The sequence below is a fragment of the Diachasmimorpha longicaudata genome, chromosome 16, assembly GCF_034640455.1.
Source record: "Diachasmimorpha longicaudata isolate KC_UGA_2023 chromosome 16, iyDiaLong2, whole genome shotgun sequence".
NCBI classification, from domain to species: domain Eukaryota; kingdom Metazoa; phylum Arthropoda; class Insecta; order Hymenoptera; family Braconidae; genus Diachasmimorpha; species Diachasmimorpha longicaudata.
In genome coordinates, this window is record NC_087240.1 from 2,740,531 (window position 1) to 2,764,543 (window position 24,013).

A 24,013-nucleotide genomic window follows, 5' to 3' on the forward strand; every position below is an offset into this window, starting at 1 on the left:
AACCAAGAGAGGTCTCAAAGTGCTGCACTCTATTCTCATCTTGCCTATCCCTTCTGTACCCTCACTTAACCACCAATTACTGACCCATAAGTGTCATCAAATGTCACGGAACAAAAAAAATTAACAGGAAGAATAAAATGTTAAGGGGATGGAGAAATGTAGGGGGAATCGTATCCTAAAAATTGATTTTTTTTTATTATTTAAAAATTCATTTAATTTATTTTGAAAAATATATTATTTTTAGTTTTATTTATGAAATTATTACTGATTCATAAGTGTCATCGAATGTCACGAAACAAAAAAAAATTAACAGGAAGAATAAAATGTTAAGGGGGTGGAGAACTGCAGAGGAAATCGTCCCCTAAAAATTTAATTTTTTTAATGTTCAAAAATGGATTTAATTTGTTTTGAAATAGATATTATTTTTATTTGGACAATCCAAATAATCATAGAGAAATTCTCCTAGAGAAACTCGAAAATTAATAATTTAAGTGGACCCGAACTGTTGAAAAATAAAAACTTTGACATCAACAAGAAAAATAGTAAAATCAAAAAAAATATTTTCAACAGATTTCAAATTTATAATTAAACACTCGCTGAAACGCGTTGAAGAACCAAAAATTTAAAATTATCTCCACACATGTACCACCAAAACCCATTTCAAAATTTACATTTCCAAAATTTCTCTTAAACTTCCCCCCGTCCAACCAATTAATCAATCAATTTATCAATCTATCAAATCACTTCCCCAATTTTCCAAAAGACCTCCAAAATCTCTCTAAAATCTCCCGCACTCGCAATTTCCAAATTCAACTCTCTCCCTCACCCTAAAAATTTCAAAAAATCCCTAAACCCCAATTTTTCCCCAAAATACCCCTATCCACCCCCGCCGGAAACTCCTGTACTCCAAATAAATCTTCCCACGCGTTTATAATTAGTTTGAACTCAATAATAATACCGACATCGAATGAAAGAGCCGGAAAAAAAAAATAATAATAATCCGGGTGTGGCCTCGACTTTATGACGCACTCATGTCTCCCAGAAGGAGAGCAATACTAGAGAAAACAAGAGAGAGAGTGAGACTGAAAATGTGGACCCGAGTTCCAGGAAAAGTATTCGAAGGATGGTGAACAGACACCGCGAACAAGGGCATAGAGAGGGTTGGAGGGAGGGGGGTGGGGCTTAGGAGGGGGGTGAAGGAGAAGGAAGAGGAGGAAGGAGTGAAACGGTCAAATTATTTATGGCGATGCGAAATTAAGAGTCTCGTTTTCGTTTGAGTAGGGCCACGATCAGGCCCCGCAAACTCGCGACCCAATGATTTTGAGTCCTTGGGGTGTTTACGGGAGGACGGTAGTCCCTCAAGCCAAAAAGAATTCTATGGGAAACGGCCAGTGGTTTCGGGGACCATTTGGGGTATAAAGAAATGCCGAAAGAGTCGTATATTTTTGTTGCTATTATACTTGAGCAGTGGTTTTTTTTTATTTACAGGGAATTTTGGACTAATTAATAGCTGGGTGATTTATTAGAGGGGATAATGATCGATTTGGTGATGATTCATTTGATTGATTATTTTTTAGATATATTTATGGTTTATTTGAGATTATTTGGTATTTATTTTAGGTTTAGGTTTATTCAAGGTTAGTCGTTGATTATTGATATGGAATAAAAGGGATAATTTAGTGGTGGTTGAGTGAACGTGAGGACTAAATTGTTTGGATCTGAGTTTTCAGATTAGTGATTGATGGTGAATGGGGTTTTGATTTTTTATTATCATTACTGATAATTGTTCCATAAGATGCGAAATTTTTTGATAATTTAAGAATTTTCAGTATCACGCGGATCTTGAAATTTTAAATCCATTAGAGGAAATTTCATTTCATCAGAAGTTGAGAAATTTTTTAATTACAAAATAATTGAGAGTTACATGTGAATGACTGGTTGTTATAAACTTGTTAATTGTATATTATATAATATATGATGAATACCAGCACAAGAATTTTTAATGAGCATTTCAAAATTTTGTCGCGTTAATTCTAACAAAAATCATCCAGTGCCAATGAAAATTCTGGTGCTGGCACCAGAAGTGAGCTCTAAACCTGAACCTCGAACTTGAGATCAGACAAATACTGGCCATACACTGGCACCAAAATTTTCAATGAGCATTTCCAAAAATTTTTCGCGTTAATTCTAACAAAATTCATCCAGTTCCAATAAAAATTCGGGTGCTGGCACCAGAAGTGGGCTCCAAACCTGAACCTGAAACTTGAGATCAGACAAATACTGGTCATACACTAGCACCAGAATTTTTAATGTGCATAAAAAATTCAGGCACCGAAAATTAACCTGTGCACTACAGGATTTTTTTTCACTAATCTACAAAAAATATCTACAGCTCCAAAAAAAATTCTGGTCCACACCCCTTAATTTTTCTGCCCCAATTCAAGTGCACCCACTTTACCATTCGTCAAAGATCCCAGACGACAAATTTCCCAACATTTTCCCGCTATATTCCCACCATCTTCCACCTCTCCCTCTTCCTCTCTCTGAATTTCTTCACAAAAACGAATTCATTGAAATGATAAACTAATTCGTTTTAAAAATCAGCTAAAGCCTGTTCGTTTGTCCGTGAAACCACGAGACTGTAATCACTTTACTTGAAACTTTCGCAGTCTCGCCGGATCGATCGTCCGAAGAGGGTGGGCCCATATAAAACGCGAGAGACCGAGAGTCGACTAACGCACCAGTAAAAACGTCGAAATAACGAAAACATTAATCCACCAATTTTTATCCATCACTCAAATCACTCACGAGGTTTCGTATTTCCAAAAAAAATTTAATCCCTTTTTTTTTCTCTGTTGCAGGTAAGCAATGATTGCAGAAACTCATTTGACGAGTGGCCAGGGGGAGGGGGGGGGTGAGGGGGTGGTGAAGCCTGAGGTGATTTGATTGAATTATCCAGCGGTGAGTCTAGAGTGGATGAGAATTAAATAAAAATTGTGCGTATCGTGGGCTTTGAAATTTGACGGCCAGTCAGACAATTAAATCGACCGTGAATGGTTAACTAAACAGAAGGGGAATTATAAAATAGAAAAATAAAGTTTGATGCCAGTCAAGGTCACTCGCTTCCCACCTGCTGGTGTTCGTTGAATATATTCGGAGAAGTCAAATTTTTCATTTTTTTAAATTATTGGACAAATGATTTTTTCACGGTGAGAAATTGTCTGAAAAAATTGTGGTGGGAGGTATAAACAAAAATTGCAGTTACTGGATTGTTTAAAAATATCGTGCGGTTAAGATCAAATTTATCGGAAGTTTTAAGATTTCTGGGAATTTATGGAAAAATTCACTGAAGTTCAGGGGAAATTCATTTTTAAACCAATAAAATTTTCGATTTTATCACCAGATTTTTTTTTTTAGAAAATTCTCAGTATTTCAGATGTTTCATCCATTTTTTATACAATTGTTTAAAGATTATTTGGTGAGAAAAGTAACCAAGTTCAGAATTTTTTACTCTTAAGGGATTTTTTAAATTCAAAATAAATTATTTTGATAAAAATATTTAGTGAGTTAAAATAAATTTACTCGCATCATCATGTTTAATGAAATTATTTGTAAACAAATTGATGAAATTACTTTTGACTTCAGTACTCGAATACACGACTCCCTTTTGACCCTAAATTCCCAGAAATTCTACAAATTACATTAGAAATCATTTTTGAAATATGAAAAAAAAACTTGTAAATGTATTTTCGAAGGTAGGTTGGAATAATTGATAATGGAATTTCGACAATCTCCAGAAATGTTCGTTCACGAGATAATGTCAAAGGAATGAGTCAAATGACTGTCGAAATCCAACGATTTTTCCATTAAAATTCCTTCGATACCGGATTTTTTCTAAAATTAAAAAACGTTTTCATTCAATAATTTTCGCTGTCAAACTAGGGACTCACCCTACCGACGGGGTATCGTGCAACCCCACACCCTCAGAAAGTGAAAGTGAAAGGGCTCATCATCAAAGTATTTCCCCGAGTGAAAGTTCCCTCCTCCGGGGACCTTCCCCATGTTCTCTATATTAAATTCCCAACTTCGTCGCAGATGGATAAAAATGCGCTGACTCGTCTTCCTCTCGATCTCCCCTCATCCCTCGTCATTCGAGGTCCACTAAATCAACAGATCTCACCATTTCTTAAGACTATCCAACGGTCACAGGTTACAATAAACAATTTTCAATTATCAAATTTTTCTCTTAATTATATATTTTTCTAATCCCAATTGTGTGAAAAAAAATTAAAATATTCATCAGTTTTCAACGTTCAAATTACTTTTATCACCGATTTATTAATTTTTTAACGTTCATTGTTTATTAAAAAGCACAAATCAATCAATCAATCAATTTATCAATATTAAACAATAAAACAATTGTTCCCCTCGTTTTTGGAGCGTGAAATAATTTTTTAATCAAATTCTGAATATAAATAATTAATTTCCAAATCCGAACGAATGCTGTGGTACCATAAAAAATTGATTGTTTATAAATTATTTACGAAAATGCTAATAATCATTAGATTTATGTCATCTACCTCCCAAACCAAATTTCCTCATATTTTCCTGATTTTTCAAATGTTTTTCAAAAATTCTAAATTAAAATTGAAGTCCAGTCCCTTTTTTTATTCTTTAAAAATTCCCTCACCTCCCTCTGCCCTTTCTTATCATCCAGATAATTCCATAATTAGTCGACAATCACCTCTTCAACCGTAACCACGCCGACAAAAAAAATAATTAATATTCTTCTCCCAATTTATTTCAATTAACAAATATAATATAATCGAGCACTCGAACCACAAGCGCCTCCCCCCACCTCCACCCTTATCAATGTAAATATAACATTGAAACTTCAAAAGTTTCGCTACACGTGAAAGCAAACAAAACAGATAAGAGAAAAAGGGGGGAAAAATGAAAAATTGGAAAAAAAATAAAAAGTTCTTTGGGGTCTTTCACTTGCACTGCTGCATACACATGCACACGCCTCTTCACTTTCTCCACGGGGGTGAATTGGTTGGTGAAAAGCGGCCGTGGAGGCCAAGGGAGTAGGGGTGAAGGGGGTGAAAAGTGAAGCGGGGGGATGAACAGAGAGCGAGAGTGGTGGAGCGACGAATAAGCGCCGACGCTGTGAGATCGGGGTGGCAGTCTCGTGGGTAAAACGAAAGGGGTGGGAGGCGCCACGGGCGCTTCAGAGGGTCGTTCATCCCCGGGTCAAGGTTAGCTTCTTTGTACAACTGCGGAAACACCGAGTTACTACGCGGTAAAAAAAAATCCTAAAAAATATTTGAAAAAAAAAATACGAATTTGGACGATTTTTGTCAAAATTTCGATTTATTCTTCTTGACACAATTATTTGAATGAATTCATTCAAATAATTCATTAGAGTAATTAGTTCACAAATTTATGTAGGGAGGTGTAAAGCCAATTTTTTAATTAGTTCGATAATTTTAAAATTTAAAATTTAATTATTTAATATTTTTTTTTTACGAAAATTTCGGTGCGTTAAAAAATCAAATTTGTAATTTTCCGTAAAATTACCGCGTTTTTTCTGAGTTTTGTTAGTTCTTGGCATAAATGACCACAGAAATTTCTAGGGGTTATTTTGGAATTTGAACTAGACAAGTGCATCAACCCTCGCTCCCATATTTTTATCATCGGAGTTCCCACCTATCGATTCACCGGTAATATTCACTTCCGGGAATGACGATATTACAGTTTCACCCTATGATTCGGGTCTCTGTGTACTGATTCAATCAATAATACACATTCACGTGCCGTCTTATTTACCCTCCTCCTCCTGAGGGGGTGGGATATTATGCGTTCAAGAAGCGTGCAATTTCGGAAACCATTACGTGCCTTCAATGTTCTGTTAATAACTCTTTCACTCGAGTATTGATTCAGTTTCTATTAGTCTTCACGTGGGCATAACTCGTTAAATACGTACATAACAAATGGGATATTATATAATATTATAAACAATGACAATGAAGACCGCCAATATGCGCAGTCGAATTTTTCAGAGAAATTCGAATTTTTCAGAGAAATTCGACTGCGAGAGTTGAAAAAAATATAATTGTAAAAGTAAAACTAATTAAATCGATTATATAATATATAATATATTATATAAAGTCTTTAATATGTAATATATAGTACATAATATATACTACATCCAGAGAGTATCGAACCCACATAAATATATATCATATATAATGTAAATAAATATCTAAAATTGATAGTTTGGCTGAAGACTTCAATGATTTCAATTTTAAACAAATTATTTATAAATAAAAAGGAACAGACACCCGCAGACATTCTCTCCCTAGTATATAAAAAAAGGAGAGGACATTTTTTGTGACAAAATAGTACATAGTCACGTATATGTATGAGTCCAATACACATGACTTCAATTTTCTAATTTTCTATTTTCTTCTCAGGTCAACCCTCATTTCAATGATATTATATTTATCATCGTATTTACCTCATCAGAATATTATAATTCTCCACATTGTGGTGACAGTTCGCAAAAATTTCCGCAGTCATTGACCTGAACTCGAAACTGTCATTCCCATCACTAAAAATTGATCTGCAGTTCACTCCAATGAAGATTATTGTTATGACTAAAATCATTGCTATCGGAACACCCAACGTGCGATAATATGATCCATATCGACTAAATTGTAAATAATGTCACGCGTATAGGGCAGTCAAATACCTGTTGACAGTATCGTTATCACACACGTTTTAAAACATTTGAAAAATCCTTTTGAGGTTAAAAAAATTAGAATTTTCTGTTAGCTATTTTTTCTATTTAAATTTTCGCCAATAACATTCCACCATTCGACTATTTTTTATATCAATTTTCTAACAGTTTTCTACATGAAAAGGCGATGTCTTTTTTTCTCATATTTTTTTTTTGAAAATTTTCATTTATGAGGTTTTTTTCATATCTATTATACAAATTTCTTTGAAAACTGTTTTCCTTTCTCAATTTGAGACAAAATTATATTATATATTACATATTACGCATTACATATTACATATAATATATATTGTATATTATATATTATTAAAAATTGAATTCTCTTTTCTCTTAAATTATCTATCAATTTTTTTTTTCATACTCTCGTATAAAAGAAAAAAAAAATAAAGATGTTCACTAAAATTTCTTTGATGTCAATCCAGACACCGCGACACCTCTGTCACCCCAGAAAATTGTTGCAAACCCGATTAACTGAGACTCGAGATGTCTTTTAAACCTGATTATCTCCCTCCCAAGCTGTCGCATTAATTTTTCATCGAGTGTCATCTCTCCAAAAAAATTATGTCTCCATTACTCAATTTTTTTTCCCATCAATTTGCCAACTGAAAATGATACGAAAATTCAGTTCTGTTTTCCTCGTATTACTTTGAATCGATCCACCAGAGTTTGTAATGAAGAGAGAGAAACCCGGAAGTCAAAGTTGTCAGGAGATAATCGATATTGAGGATAGAAATAGTTTGAAGTCACCAGAATATTCCAGAAATGTGATATTTTTTAACGACTCGCGATCGATATTCTTCAGGGGTTGGGGGTTGTCACTGGTGGATAGCCAGGAAAATTTGTCCCTCAGTTCTGTGTTTGACCACCCCTTTAGGACGATCAGTCGCAGAGATATGAGGAAAATTGTTTTTCACATAAAAATGGGTTTTTTTCTATTTCGGGAGAAGGAGTGCACTCCCCCTTCGTTCCGACATTAATTTTGTCGATGAAATTTACCGGACATTAACGGAAAAATGATTACAAATATTTTTTTAATATGGACATACGTAAAATAATGTAATTCTTTTTTTCTAATGTGTCAGAATAGTTTGAATAAATAAATAAATAAATAAATAAATTCTACCAATAGAGCTGACATTGGAGTGGAATAAGCGGAATTTTGAAAATTTAGACAAATTTTCATGTGAGAATAAATTTTTCCACCGGATTTCATGGAATTTTCATGGAATTCCTTCAGATTTCCCTAGTATTTGAACTAACAACTGGAAATTTCCTGAAAATTAAAAGAAAATAGACCGAAATTTCTCTGAATTGTAATTTTAACTAAACGAAACATAATTTTTAAAACACAATTTTTAATAAAAATAATAGAAACATGCGAATAATTTTAAATTAATTTTTCCAGTGGGAATTCAACGAAAATTTCTCTTCTTCACGATTTTTTCCATAAAATTTCAGATTTTTTCATTGAAAAAATCCGTTGTAATTCTTATGTTACTCTCCAGAAATGTCAAAAATACTTATCATAAATTTCAGCGGAAAGTTCATTACAAAATAACGTTTTAAAACCAAATTCTTTCAATGAACTGTAAAATATATTTTCCAAGCAATCACGTTATCCCGGGTCTAATTTACATTTTTCTCAACGTACCCTCGGGCCGTTTCCTCTCGTCCATTTATTTTCTGAAGAGAAGCACTTGGGCCACTTCCCTCATTCCAGGAAAATTTCTGGGTCTTGTCCCAGCCGGCATGAAAGAGAAAAATCCCAAGACCGCCCTGAAATCTCTCCCACTTATTTTCCTGACATCAGGAGATTGTAAAATCTTTCGCCTCTGCTTTTAAATCCTACTAGACTGGACAGAGATTTTGAATTCCTCAATTTCTTGGACCTGAGGGTGTAAGGAAAATGGAGGATAAAGATAAAGACGTCAAAATAGAAATTAAATATTTTTTTCAAGACAAAAAAAATTAAATTAAATTTTTTAAAATTAAAATTAATTCCAATTTTTAATTTAAATTAAATTTTTTTTTGACAATAATTCTAGTGTTGAACCGCAGAATTCCGAATCATTATGATTTTTTTTTTTCGTTGGTGCAGGTCTTGAATTTAATTCGCATTAAAAATAAAAAATAGAAGAACAAAAGAAAAAAAGAATTTTACTTCATTAGTGAATGAGGAAAACAGTTAATGAGGAATAAGTTAATTTTTACAATAAATTAAGAGACCTGACACTTGAATGCTTATCTTGCAGAAGATGCGAAAATTCCGCGATATAAATTTATCTGCTGAAAAATACGAGTTTGTTTATTTTGTTACGATATCTTTAACTCTGAGATGGAAGTGGACGACGTGGGTGGGCTGATCGAGTGACGAAACGGGTGATAAGGGCCCGTCTGTATCGCTGAGGGTCGGATTTTGAAGTCTTTCATCTTTGCCGATAATTTTTCATTTCTAGTTGATAACCGTTTGCTGAATTCCACTTAAAATTTCTTTTCAAATCAAATTAACAGCGAATTTCCAGAATACAAATAATAAGGGATTATATCAATATTCACCCCATCGAATTTAGTAGATAAAATCCGTAAAGTTTATCGCATTAGAAATTTAAACTAATTAATAATGCACTTTTGCATTAATAATGCACCAAAAAACTCAATAAATATAAAATAAATCAATAAATTCAATAAATTCAATAAATTTTTTTCCAACATAAAATACTCAAAAAAAAAACTGTAAAATGGCCTTTAAAAAAATTAATAATAATAACAGAATATTTTATTGATTAACTACTATTACTATTTTTTAAAGAATCAAAATTCATCAATCATCAATTTCTATAATTTTTCAAACACTCATCACCCACCCACCCCCCAACAAATCATTCTACTCCCCCCACCCTCCCCCTCTCCCACCTATAAAATAAAAATCCGTCTTCATAACTACCCTTCCCTCCGCATCCTCCATAAAACACATTCAGACACAAATTAATATTCCATCCCTTATTTCCACTGTCCTCCATCCCAATGTCACATAGGGTGGGTGGTATACTCAGAGGGGTAAAAGGGGTATGGCAGGGTCTCGAGGTACATAGATGCAGACTTACGAATTTGCATGCACATGCATAATTCGTAAATTTTCGAGTGGGGTAAGAAATGAGAAAGGGGTTCGGGGGATGCACTTGTGCCTTTTTTCTCGTTTCCCTTTCACATTTTCAGCGTTAGATGTATGAGATGTATTTTGGCTGTCTCTCTTGTCTCTTTGGTAACGTTTGTTTATATGCTCTGATGTTTATGGGGGTGCCTGGTGGATCGCGGGAGGGGGTTGATGGAAAGGGGGTGGGTTGAATTTGCGGGGAAGTTACTGGTGGTACACGAGGATGGGTAATAATTTTTATGTCGTAGAGAAGTGCATGAAGCGAAGATAGTCCTTGGGGGTGGGTTAGTCCTCTGCATCCCTTTCCAGTCCTCCCCCTACCCCCGATTATTGCCTTAAATTGCTAATTGGCCTTCGTATACAGCCACAGTCTCCTATTCTCTATCCTCTCCTTCACTCACTCTTTGGATTTATTCATTGCTCGGGGGTTGAGGGATGGGGGGGGGGGGAGAGGGATTCAAGGATACAAACAGTGAGTGCATGCGAGGGTTGAGAATAAACAGAAAGGGATGAGGGATGGAGATGAAGGAGGGGAAGGAGGCTTCAAGGACAAATGCATTCTCATTGTTTTTGCGTAAGGGGACGCGGACTTCCGCAATCTTGGATTTTTTTTTTTTCGGCAATTTTGGGGGAGGGGGAGGGAGGGGGTGACGCCACTTGGGACGGAATTAGCTGCGCGTGAATGGTGTGCTTGCACAGCTGTCGATACACTGATAGGGGGATTTCTAGGAAACAGGAAAATTCTTTGTTCGGAATTTTTTGTTGAGGTGTTGGGGGAGGGAGATTTTTTTTGGGTGGAGAGAAGTTTTTTTGGAAGAGGGAGGGTGCAGGAGGCAATTGGGATGGTGGTTCTTTTATTTTGTTGGGGGTTTTGGAATTTTTAGAGTGGTTTTTAGAAAGAAATGTTTTTTTAAATTTGAAGTAGACGGATTTTGCATTTTTTTAATGTGGATTAAATTCTGTGGGGTTTTGATGTTGAAACGATGGAAAATATTTTAAATGTTTGGAAAATTGTGAAATAATTGATAAAAATGATCGTCGTAGATTTATGTATATTCAATTTTTTTTTTTGAGAGAATGAGGTTCCTACGAATTTCAACGATTACGACAATTTCAATTGTTGTAAGGAAATTGTAATTATTCATAGACAAAAAGTATTGAAAAACCAATAATTCTGTGGCAAATTTAATTTGTCGTGTGTCAAATGACCCTCGAAACTCCTGATTTTTTAACAAATTTCTCCCACCATTTAATTAACAAAATTGATACAAAATTTCACATATTTACCCAAAGATCTAACAAATCTGAAAAAATCTAATCAAATCGCATCACCTAAAAAAACATCTAAATTTAAATTGATCAATCCTTCAAATTAATTAAATAATTCTAAGATTTTTACTGATTATTTTCATCCAAAACCCACTACAACAAAAACTTTTCTAGTTATAATTCAAATAATTATTACTATAGTCATAATTTTTCAATTATTTTTGCACTAGAAATTGTCTGGACATCTGGCTCATCAGCAAGTACGAAAAAAAAAAGATAAAAATATAGTCAGTTTGGTCGTGAAAAATTCTATGGGGTTTGCATTCGCAAATGGAAGGGGGCAGGGGCGTAGAGGGGGAGGAGGAGAGAAGCAGTGAGGGCACAATGATAGCACTTCCTGCCTCGAATGGCGCCGGCTTTCTATCTTCCACCTCAGTCTCTTCATTCCCCTTAACACACTCGATATTTTTCGGAGCCCACCCCCTCCCCCCTCGCCCCTTCCACGACCCGCGTTCCCTCCGCGTGTGTGTATGCCTCCCTCTCTGCACTAAAAAAAAAAAAAAATCCGAGGGCAGAAATGCTGCAAGCGAGACGAGACTTCCTCTATCGTACGTACCGAGGGAATGTTTCATGGTATTATGATGCACTTGCGCATCCCCGGTCTATAATTCATGGGTAACTCCGAGCCCGGGTATTTTTGGACGGTAAAAAATTCATGACGCTGAGGGAAAAAGGAAAATTGGTTAATAAAAGAGAATTAATAACTGTCAGATTATTCTCATTTAAAAAAATTTTTTTTTGGATGGGTTTAAATGACAGTCAATTGAGGGTCAATTATGAAATTGACTTTTATGAAATATTGGATTGGTTAATTAAAGAGAATTAATAATTGTCAGATTATTCCCATTTTTTTTAGATTTTTTTGGTGGGTTTAAATGACCTTTAATTGAGAGTCAATTATGAAATTAATTTTTATGAAACATTCGATTGCTTAATTAAAGAGAATTAATAATTGTCAGATTATTCCCATTTTTTTTCGATTTTTATTGGATGGGTTTAAACGACCCTTAATTGAGGGTCAATTATGAAATTGACGTTTATGAAACAATCGATTGGTTAATTAAGGAGAATTAATAATTGTCCAAATATTCCCTTTTTTAGTTTTTTTTTTGGATGGGTTTAAATGACAGTTAATTGCGGATCAATTATGAAATTAATTTTTATGAAACATTGGATTGGTTAATTAAAAAGAATTAATAATTATCACATTATTCCCTTTTTTAGATTTTTAAAAATACATTCAAATGACTGTTAATAGACAATCAACAATGAATTAAATTATTATAAAACATTTCGTACGACACAAAATTCAGTTTATACCCAACAAAATATAGAAAATCCCTACAAATTCCCTGATTATAATTTTCAAAAACCGTAATTCATAATTCGTAAAATCGATTTCCCAAATTAGAATTCTATTCAATCAAATTATTATCTCAAAATATCTCTCCCCACTAAAAAATCCTTCCCCGCCAATCATTAATTATTATCAATCATTAACCTTTAATCATTATCTCACTCAATTAAATCAATCCCCCCCCCCCCTTTAAATAACCTTCCATTCAGCATATTGATCGTGCGTAAAATGTCACTTTACGCACAACCTCACGAAAAGTCGACTTTACCGCACGCAAAAAAAAGCCAACTTCTCTCGCCGCCAACCCCCCCTCCCCCCGCCATCCGCCGACATCACTACCAATCGTCTATCACTTCGTTTGGCCGTCAAACAAAACCAATAAAAAAAATAATCGTCTCTACATCACTACTTACACAGTAAAATCACCTCCTTGAGAATTATCACTCGTAAACATAACTAACAAATACCCGTGAATTCACTTACGTACATTGGCCGCGATGGCGCACCAGTGTCGGCGGCCGGCGTCACGAGAAACACCGGGTGAGTGTGTGGTACCGTTGCCGGGTTGTCTTTTTTACATTGGCAGTACTCCGCGGCACCTTAACCGCGCGTGTCTGCACTCGCGTCCACTTCTACTTAAAATTTATTCCCCAATCGATGAGCATTACTAGATTAATAATCCCCATTAATTACCCCAGCAATGAGCAATTACGCGGTATCTTTACTCCAGTGCAACTGAATGGGACAATTTTTTTTTAGTACTAAATAAATAGTGAGTTGAAAGGTGCGATCGAGGGACTGGGACAACTGTCGATGAATCGATGCATGAAGAACCAATCGACGACACGTGTTCGGGTTATCACCGTCTGAATTATTTTATCAGTTGTCATTGTCGTTGATGAACAATATTTTGAGAATAGTTTTGGTACTTTCTGGGTGATTTCTTTGAAGTTTAAAAGTAACTGGTGGATTATTTTGTTTCCCTTTGTGATAGTGAGTACAGTGATTAAGTGGTCAGACGCGATAGGAGATACGGTATTGTTAGGAACAGACGACACTGGAGCTGGTAAGAATTTAATTCCTCAGGGGGAAACGGAATTTAATTTTTTTTATTTTGATTGACATTGACTAGCATTTCCCATATATTATATATTATATATCTTATATATTATACATATTATATATTATATATTTATATATAATAAATAATAAATTCCACTGAGAATATTTTATTGTACATAATATATTATATTTAATATATAATATATTTCATATAATATATAATATATTTTATATTATATATTATATATTATTTATTATATGTTTGATTAGAATTTCGAATTGAACAAAAATGAAGTTTCTATTCTTTTCTTTTGGATTTTCTATCAGTATTTCGCCTCATACACTCGTTTGATAAATTTTGTAACGGGAATATGTAATCCACTGTGATAAGAACTATATACTGGATTGTGAATGTATCCCGGTCTTGCTCAATTGTACATTTCAAAGGTACATAACACCGGTGACGTCTGACTCGATTCATTCTTCGCAGAATAAATTGTCAGTCGTTCGATTGTGAGGGATATTCTCGCAGGCGTTTACCTTATTTTTCACGATATTTATCATCTCGAGAGTTATCGGAACAGCAGGAGCTCTCGGCACGATTCAAAAAATATATATATATACGATAAGGAGCGGCTGCGGTTTGCAAAATCGACGTTGATATTTATCAGTGAAGATCGACTCTAGAGACTTTCGAGGTTTATTTTTAATGGGGGGGGGGGGGGTGATGCGATGGGTCATTGATTTGTTGATTGAGGGATTCGGTTAATTGTGGGAACGCGGGATTTTTATAGCGTACGGGAATTTTTTTATAATAATTTATTAATAATTTTGGGGTGAAGTGGTAGAACGAGGTGAGGCGAGGTGAGTTTTTGGGGTATATCTCGGAATCCGAGAGAGATAGACGATTTTTTGTTATGACGTTTGTTGTAGTACTGGAATTACTCTATAAAAAAGGTTATGATGAGAATTTCGCTATTTTCACTGGATTTGAAGATATTCATCGAAAACTGCAGCTTCAGTCGTCGTTTTCGTATTTTTATCGCAAAATTTACAAAAAAATTAATGAGACTATTGATTATTAATGATTATTAATGAAATTAATTGATAATCTTTATTGTGACAGATAATGAAGTTTACTCTTTCAGTTTAATACTTTTAGATAGGATGAAATTTCAAAAATTCAGAATAAAATTTGATTATTTATAAATTTTTTTTATGTTTTGGGATAGAAATGAGGTAACAATAGTTCATGCCACACTTCTGCATAATTAATTATTTATCTAGCCGACTGAAATCGAGTCACGAAATAAAAACAATCAGACACCTCTAGAAATTGAAAATTTTTCCTGGTAAATTATGTAATTGTCATCGAAATAATTTAACAACCGACAGAAATTTCTATAAAATTTATATATGACAACTTGTACATATATACATACATATAATACATAACATCCATTTTTACCTATGATTCTTCAATTCAGAATTGACCCCAAAATGAACAATCGAACCGACTCGAGCTCAAGCTCTCGAACATATCCGAAAATTGATTTTCCAGAAATTGTCCGCTCGTGATATAAATTTTTATCGAACAAAATATCGTGTTTGTTGTCATAAAATAGAACATTAACCGATGACAAATAGTGTGTAATGTTCTACCTCTCGTAGCTGTTAGTCAACAGCAATTTTTTGTTAAAATTCAAGTGAAATGTTTTTTATCTTGTGATTCACCGGGTGACAGTTTTTTTTAATGAAATAACTGGTTTTATTCTCGATACTTTCCCGGCGCCGTATTTGCACTGTACGTCTAGCGCAACGGCGATATAATACTTTTTTATGTGCCACACGGGAGGTAAAGACCGTGACGAGGAAAATTATCCTCTCCCTCTGCGTCATCGCAAACTGTCGCACGAGTGTGAGCCCCTTGTTTTTCTCTTCATCGTTGAAGAGAAATCGTAAACAAACGGAGGAATAAAATTAATGATTAATGGAGAAAACCACATCAATTCGATAATAAATATCACGCTGGGGTAATTATCGATTATTTCGAGAAACGAGACTGAACGTGCGCTGTAGTTATCAAAATTACGATTGAAAATTTCTCCATTAAATGAGTTCTGAATTCAAATTTAAAATTTATTGCGAAAAAAGTTAATAATTTAATAATCAATAATAATAAAAAAATCTTTTTTTATTTTTTCTGAGTCGGCCCATCATTGCTGTGAATTATCAATACAAACAAATGAATGTCATTACTAATAATTAATTAGAACAGCCATCAATTTTTCAAAAATAACCAAAACTGCAATGTCCCTTGAAAATTCTAAATTTCCAATGAAAAAAATTCTGTAAATTTCCCTGACACATTCGACGCTTCAAAATTTCCGCAAATTTACCGGAAACTACTCCCAAAATTTCTACCAACGCATCACCAAATCTCTTCATTAACAAAAGTCGTTTATTACGCTCGAGAAATTTCCGTGTCACTTATCTGAAATTTTTGATCTCACATGAGCAGCCGATACGAATCACCACAGCCAAAAAAAAAAATATCAAATTAACCCTCGAGGTGAATGACTCAAGTGGTCGAGTGAGTCCATTTGTCGATAAAAAAAATGGAATAGGGAAGAATTGAAAACAGGTGAAATAATAACAGATGTAACGGTTTTTTATTATTTTTAATGGAAACAATCGTAAAGAGAAAGTTAGAGTGATGATCAGTTGGTTCTCATCGTCTTTTCTCGGTGTTTGCCGATGTTTGTCGTAGTAATTTGCGTGGTAGACTCGTAAAAGAGTGACCTCGTCCATCGGGGACTTCCCCGAAGTACGGCGGGCAATGTTATCCGCTTCTTTTTCCTTCCATTATGATTTTTATTCACGTCCGTCACTCGTGCCGGGGCCATGCCAACTAAATACTCAAGCACGCGAGTTCTTTGTGGTTTTCTTAGTGTAATAATGCGTGGGGAGGAGGGGGGCGGGGGGATGTGATTAAAAAGGGATGGGATTATTAATTGAGGTTCATTATCTTCTCTCAGGAATTTTAGGGATATTTCTACGGCTTTTTTTACAGGGAAAGAAATGGTCCAGGAAAATTACGGATTTTTTTGTTTTTTCATTTTTTTATGTTAGGAAAATTTTACGAAACCGGTGGAGTGTTTTTTTGGAACTTGTTGTAGTTTTTAATTTAATTTTCTTGGGTACTTTTAGAATCGGTGAGCGAAGTTAAGTTCCGTGATTTTCTCCGAAGTTTAAGTTCCGGTTTTTCGTAATATTTTTTTAGAAAGTTTTTCTCAATCACATTTGACTCCGGAATTTATGAAAAATTTCTCTCGTTTCAGAAATCTTCAACGTTCTTGATAAAAATTCCCCAAAAAATCCGAAATGCTCCGGAAAAGTTTCCTAATATTTGTATAACATTTCCCAAAGAACATCCGCAAATTCCCAAAGAAAAACTAAAAATCCGAGACTTTGAGTGTCACCACGAGCCTCCCATCAATGAAAATTCTCCAAAAAATCCGGAATCCTCCAGAAAAATTCCCTAACATTTCCCCAAATTTTAAAAAATCCGCAAATTTCCAAAGAAAAACTAAAAATTCGAGACTTTGTGTCACCGCGAGTCTCCAATCAATGAAAATTCTCCAGAAAATTCGGAATCCTCTAGAAAAATTCCCTAACATTTCCCCAAAATTTTAAAAAATCCGCAAATTTCCAAAGAAAAACGAAAAATTCGAGACTTTGAATGTCACCACGAGGCTCCCATCAATGAAAATTATCCAAAAAATCCGGAATCGTCCAGAAAAGTTCTCCAACATTTCCACAAAATTAAAAATAAAACCCACAAATTTCCGAAGAAAAACTAAAAATCCGAGACTTCGAGTCTCACTACGAGTCTCCAGTCAAAGAAAATTCTCCAGAAAATCCGGAATCCTCCAGAAAAATTCCTTAATATCTCCACAAAATTTTAAAAAAACCACGAATTTCCGAAGAAAAACTAAAAATCCGAGACTTCTTGTCAGCACGAGCATTCACTCGTCTCTCTCAATCACGTCAATCGGTCTCGCGGGTCAACGGGGCAGGTCGCACTCTCTCAGAAATACCAGAAAACCGCTTCTCACGGCAATGCCAGCACATCAATTAATAATGAAAAAAAAAATCCCCAGCGGTTCCAGGGATTTACTTAATCACCGGACTGACTCAAAACATCAGTGAACGACGCATCTGAGTTCGAGTTGCGTTAGACGATACAACACCGACGTATTTGCCTCGGTGTGAATGAACGTGACGGGATCGCACGTGTGCGTCATCTCCATTGCAGTTGCAAACTGCGACAGCAACTGAGTCACAGCCAATACCGCCCACCGGTGACTATTTTAATCGGCGGAATTCCACGGAATGTTGAGGTTAATTGGGAGAAAGATGCGATAAAAATTGTCGGACATTTTCTTTTTAGGGGGAAATATTTATTGCAGCGGAAGGGAAAACTGAAAAAATTGTCACGCGTTGCGGAGGGAGAACCCGCATCGCAATGTAGTCGATAAGTCGATGATAAAACGAATGGGTCTACGAACCGAGACAACCGAGTTGCCGACCTCGAAACGTTAACAAATTAAGTCAGTGATAGGGGGTGACAATGTGACGGGGAATGAGGAAACGACTGGAAAGATTATTTAAAAAAAAAAAATTTATCGGTAATTTATCGATTGCCAGTCTCAATCGGTTTTGCAGGTGTTTATGGATTCGATTGTGCGAAATAATTTGATTGGATTTAATGTCCGCAGTTTATACAAAACTTTAAAAAATTAAATTGAATTTTGAAATACGAAAAAAATTGTCATTTAAAAATGGAATATTTTATCGAGTTTAATAATTCCATAAAAATTTTAAAAAATCGGGGGAAAATGGATATTTATGTGATTTTGTTTTTAAATTTTCCGCTGAAACCTCAGAATGTTCGTTGACATTTTATGACCATTTTTATCTTGAATTCGATAGATCAAAACTCTCAGAAAAAAAAGTCATCACATTTTTCCTAAAATCATTACAAAAAAAAAAAATTATTATTATATTTTCTATGAAATTAAATGAAAAATCCTTCCAACTATAATCGAAAGCCCGATTTCTACTATAATTTTTTAATTGTCCTCTCAATTTAATATTTAAATTCCCCCCGAACTCAAATGATTTCCCAATCAATTTTCTTCATCGACCAAACATGTTGTTTCAACCCCGATCAATTCCCCCAAAAAATGTTTCAAACCACATCTTCTATTTGTTTACATTTCTCCCTTATCCATCGCCACTCTCCAACGAACTTACTCCCCCCATTCCCCATAATTAATGAGGCAGAAACTCATTTGTGACCGATAGCAGTCCCGGGGCTTTCATATCGCATTGGAAAATTAAAAAAATGTAAACGAGAAAAAAAAATGCTAAGAGTAATGATGGGAAACCGTTGGCGCTGTCGTATCACCCGCGGGAATTGTGATAAGAGACTCTGCGTAAGGAAAAGTACAACGTTCACGACATTCTGCTCACACACCTGTAAACGCTAATCACGATGCTTAATAATTACCGGTTTTGACACACTGTATTTTTCTTTCTTTTATTTTTTTCACTTTCTCAATTGCAACTGAGTGCATGCAATGCATTACAAGTAATCATTTACTCTTATTTTTCAATTGAATAATTTTGTTGTTTTATTGCAAAAAATTATCGACTTTTCATTGTCCCATTTTTTTGAGATCTCAATTTTTTTACAGTTCCAAAACGAATTCGACTCCTCTATTAATAGTAATAATTAATATTAATTATTATAAATTTATGTAGTGACATTTTTTATTAAAAAAATCTATATTTATTTTGCAGTGATTCCATCATGTTTCTTTTTTAATGCATGTGAATCGTTAATTACTCCATTTTAATTATCATATCAAGATAATTAAGTTAATCACTAAAGGAACTTAAACCTATTTTTCTAATCAAAAAAACATTTTATTCTCCCACTTGCCTCATTATTATTTAAAATCCAATTTTTGTAAAATTTTAATTGAAATTGGATTCACCCAATCCATTAATAATTATTACTATTGATTACTAATTAATGACATCACTAACGACCCTCGAAGACCTTCAAGACATCATTAATTACAAATTAATCCACCAGTACAGTTTCTCCAAAAAAAAAAAAACACAATTTTTTTCCATCATTCCATCATTTTTTAAAAAATGCAATTGAACCGTCAATTACTCCATTTTCATTCGCACAACAATACCTGTTAATTATCAAAGAAACTTCAGGTTTTAATTATCCTCCCCTCCTACATGAAAAACTAAAAAAAAAATCGAAAAAAAATGTGCATACGAGACGTCTACCTCAATGTGCACAGACACGTTTATAAACCCGTGAAAGAGCATATCGGCCAGACGCCAGAGCGCTTTTGGGGTTGAGTGTGCATAAACGTCGGGTGTAGGCACCTTTATTCGCGCGCTCCAACGCGAGTGGATTTTCTCTCTTCAGTAAATGCACGGCTGGGTTACTCTTGCCCACACAATTCACCCAACCACTTTCCCTTTTCAAAATCGATTTTAGACGTCGGTTCGGAGGGGGGGGGGGGGGGGGTGGTAGGGCCAGAAAGTCGACGACGCGCGGCCAACCAACTTCCTCTTCGCATACATATCTAAGCATTAACGGCAAATGCACTTTCCCCTATTTTCAAATTATCGGGTGGGTCCAAGAAAAATTGAGAAAAACAAATTAGAATTTTTTTTGAAAATTTTAGGTCTTGAAAAAAATTTATTTTTAAAAATTAAAATTCGTCTGATTTATACGTTACCTGTATTTATTTGTTACATAATAATTGTTATTATATATGTTTTTGATAGACAACTGGGAACAAATGGAAAAAAGGAAGTTTTTAATTTTGAATTTTTTATACAAATTAAAATGCGAGAAAAATTTTCATGGAAATTCAGATATTTTTTTTGTGTTGCAATTTTTAAAAATAAATTATCGGATTTTGAAATATTAGAGTTGATTTTATCGCATGATGATGGTACTCTCTTTTTTTAATTCGGTTTTTTGATTATTAAATAACGTTAGGGATGTTAATTAATGCAAATAAATGGCGATTAATGTGATGCGATCTTCGGACTTTCACCAAACGCAACTGCTCATCTAATTTTTTTAAAGAAGACCTCGCGATATCTGAATCGTAATTAACAGCCTCGGAGAAGATGGAGATTTGGGAATGAGACATTGACTCGGATGCAACCAAGAGCACGAATATAACGAGGTGGTAATATGAATGACCGAGCAGCCGTGTGCACCTCTCACCACCGAAAATCCCCAAAAGCTACGAGGGAGGGAAACAAAGGCCTCTGTATCTCCACATATCCCTGCTATGGCCCCCTCTCGACGCCTTCCGCCCGCTTCGTGCGCCCCCCCACACCCGAAATTTTAGGCACAAAAAATATTCGATAACAAAATAATGAAAAAATAAACGTTAAATGTTCAGTGAATTCGATACGAGAGTATGAAACGTAAATTAAAAAAAAAATTTTTTTGTTACGATTACGTTAAACTAAAAATTTATTTTATATTAAAAATTATTTCCAAACGAATTTCTAGAGGTAATGAAACATTTAAATATTTATATCTTTATTCATATTTACATTCATTTCCTATTTTTATTTATTTATATATTTGAATAATTAGTGGAACAATAATTATTTTCTACCGAAATAATTTCATTTCATTTAATTAATAATGAGAATTTAGAATTTTTATTGTTAATTAAATGAAATAAAATGATCTCAGTAGAGAATAAATAATTTTACGTCGAAAAATAGAAAAAGTAATTTTTCGAAAGACTTTTAACATTAAAAAAATCTTTAATTATTTATTTCTAAACTCATTATTTACAAGAACTCCCTCAGAAATATTCCAAGTAAACCCACAGGTTTATTCCAGAAGTAAATTTATCAATTTCAAATGCAAATTAAAATTCCAAAAACCAATGAAACGATAAATAAAAAATTCATTGATAAAATTCTCGACATTCTCTACCCTTAAAGCTCCAAAAAATGTGTCGTCAATTCCGGCTTTTATTTAAAGCCCGTTAGCTTGTAAAAAAATCGATACCACCGAGAGTGAAAGTTGTTTCTATCCCTCTCATATCATCCCCCTCCCTTTCAGTTTTGTGACGCAACCAAAGCTCCTCCTGCCCTTCTTATTCTTCCCGCTCTCATTTTTGCTCTCCCCCTTCTCCCTCTGCCCTTGCATTCCATTCACATCCCTTCAGGAAGGGGTGAAGAGGCCTCTTAGGTGCCACACACACGGGGACAAAATAACCCTTAAGGAGAAAAATAAAATAGATATGAAAAATAAATGGCGGAGGGGGGGAGGGAAATTCACTGGTGTTGTGACTCTCGGGGGGGTCATCGGATAGATTTCTTTTCAGGAAAATGGAGGTTTCTGGTAGCTCAGGGGATAACTCAGAAAATAAGTCCCATATTTTTATTACAGTGGTAGTGTCACTCACATGAGACATTTTCAAGAATTTATTTTCTATTTTTTTTATTTAAAAAATCAATTTTTGAGTGGAAAGTGATGACCTCTGCTTCAATTTTTTTAACTTAATTAGGGAAACATCCAAAATTTTTAATAAATATTTTTTGAAGTCATTTAACTAATTTAGAATAGTTTTTTAATTATTAAAAGGAGAATTCCTTCATCAAAAAAAAAACGGATAACATTTTTTATCACCAATTCATTTTTCTATATCATATATTATGTATATAATATACCATAAATTTATGTGTATAGATATATAAATAATATAAATATCCATTAAATATATCAATCAATGAAACTTCAATTAAACCTATTTTTTATAGTCTAATTGCAAGTCTAACCCACACGAGATTGATCGCTGAAAAAAATTGAATCCGTTGATTCTTCGGTTAATTACTCCTCAAAATAATTTTCTCTCGTTGAATTTTTTTCCCTCTGAATTATTGTCTGAGTCTCACTGAAGGCCCGACTATTTGCGATGCATATTGAAGGAACTCTTGAGGCCGTTGGAAGATGTGTGAAAGACATAAGTAACTTAATGCTCTTTGTATTCGTTGTTTTCTATGGGAGGGCACTAACGAGTCAATTTTCTTCTCTGCATTCTCCTTCATTACTGACCGGAGAGACAGCATCTATTTATACGTGGCATTATATTTTTTTTTGTCTCACCGGACTTTGCACACTTCGGGTCGTGCGTGGGCCCTCACCCTCATTAAAGGCTCTTCAATTTGATTTTACGGAATGAGAAAGACAGATCACTCTTGACTCACCATTTTATGCATAAGTTAATTGATTAATTAGGGGATAAGTCTCTGAGTGGTGAGATATTAATTTAAAATTCACACGTAGATTATTTTCCATTTTTTGGAAATTTTTGAAGTGGGAGAAGTGACTTAAAAATTATGTGATGAGGGATTTTAAATGATTTTTTTTATTTTCTTGACTCCGATAAATAATTTTTGTTGAGAAACTTTCGTTGTTTGTACATTATTTATAAGAAATGCTCTTGATTCATCGGAATTATATTACTATATAATTATAGTCTTTCAATAGTTTTATCAATTTTGCTCTGGAGAAAAGTGAACTTTATCACTTTAAATAAATAAAAAAAAACTCAGAGAAAAAACTCAATTTTTAGAGACTTTTCTCATTGAAACGATTTTTGATTTGACAGCTCGAGCGATCGATTGTCGATCAATATAACAGTCTATATATGTTTCTAAAAATGTTCCTGTTGTTTTTTTCCAGCAGCGGCTCCGGTGGAAAGGTACTCGTCAGCAACCTGCCGGTTCACGCAAAATTCGAGGACGTGGAGCTCCTGTTCTCGACGTACGGACAGGTGCTAAACGTCGAGAAGGTAGCATCAAGAGATCCAAACAGCCAGGCAGTACTTGTCAGCTATGAAACGCAAGAGCTAGCACAGCAGTGAGTCAATTTTCAATAAAAATCTTCTGTTAATTGGCAAAACGATAAAGATAAATGAGTTGACATTTGCGTCCAGTTTTTGGTCAATATCTCGGAAATAAAGCGAGATGGCGAAATTTTTGTTATGACATTTGTTGTAGTACCCAATTGACTCTACAAAAAAGATAGTAATGAAAAAAAAATTATCTCCCTTAGATTCCGAGATATTCCCCAAAAACTGGTCAATAGTCGAAAGTGACTATTCTCAATTCGTTACTCAATAGTTCGTTACTGAACTCTAATTAACAATATTCTTTACTGTCATTATCT

At 34.3% G+C, this 24,013-nt stretch overlaps 1 protein-coding gene and 1 long non-coding RNA gene across 9 annotated transcripts in view; one reads left to right on the forward strand and one right to left on the reverse strand.

The window, feature by feature from the left end:
* The window catches only part of LOC135169968 (uncharacterized), a 34,822-nt gene extending 20,342 nt beyond the window's left edge, over window positions 1–14,480 (reverse strand). The window contains exons 1-2 of the long non-coding RNA XR_010300289.1: window positions 14,245–14,480; window positions 8,454–8,691 (exon numbers count right to left, since the gene is read on the reverse strand). This is a non-coding gene — a long non-coding RNA (uncharacterized LOC135169968). The remainder of the gene's footprint in view (window positions 1–8,453; window positions 8,692–14,244) is intronic.
* Window positions 1–24,013, forward strand: part of Imp (IGF-II mRNA-binding protein) — a 98,079-nt gene that overhangs the window by 65,393 nt on the left and 8,673 nt on the right. For 5 of the 8 annotated variants that reach the window (XR_010300286.1, XM_064135407.1, XM_064135409.1 and 2 more), the window contains one exon: window positions 23,528–23,704. Coding sequence is in view for 7 of the 8 variants with exons in the window: in XM_064135407.1 (XP_063991477.1) it covers window positions 23,528–23,704 (177 nt within the window). In the remaining variant the exon portion in view is untranslated. The remainder of the gene's footprint in view (window positions 1–23,527; window positions 23,705–24,013) is intronic. The other 3 variants (XM_064135408.1, XM_064135410.1, XM_064135412.1) reach the window with 1 other exon arrangement.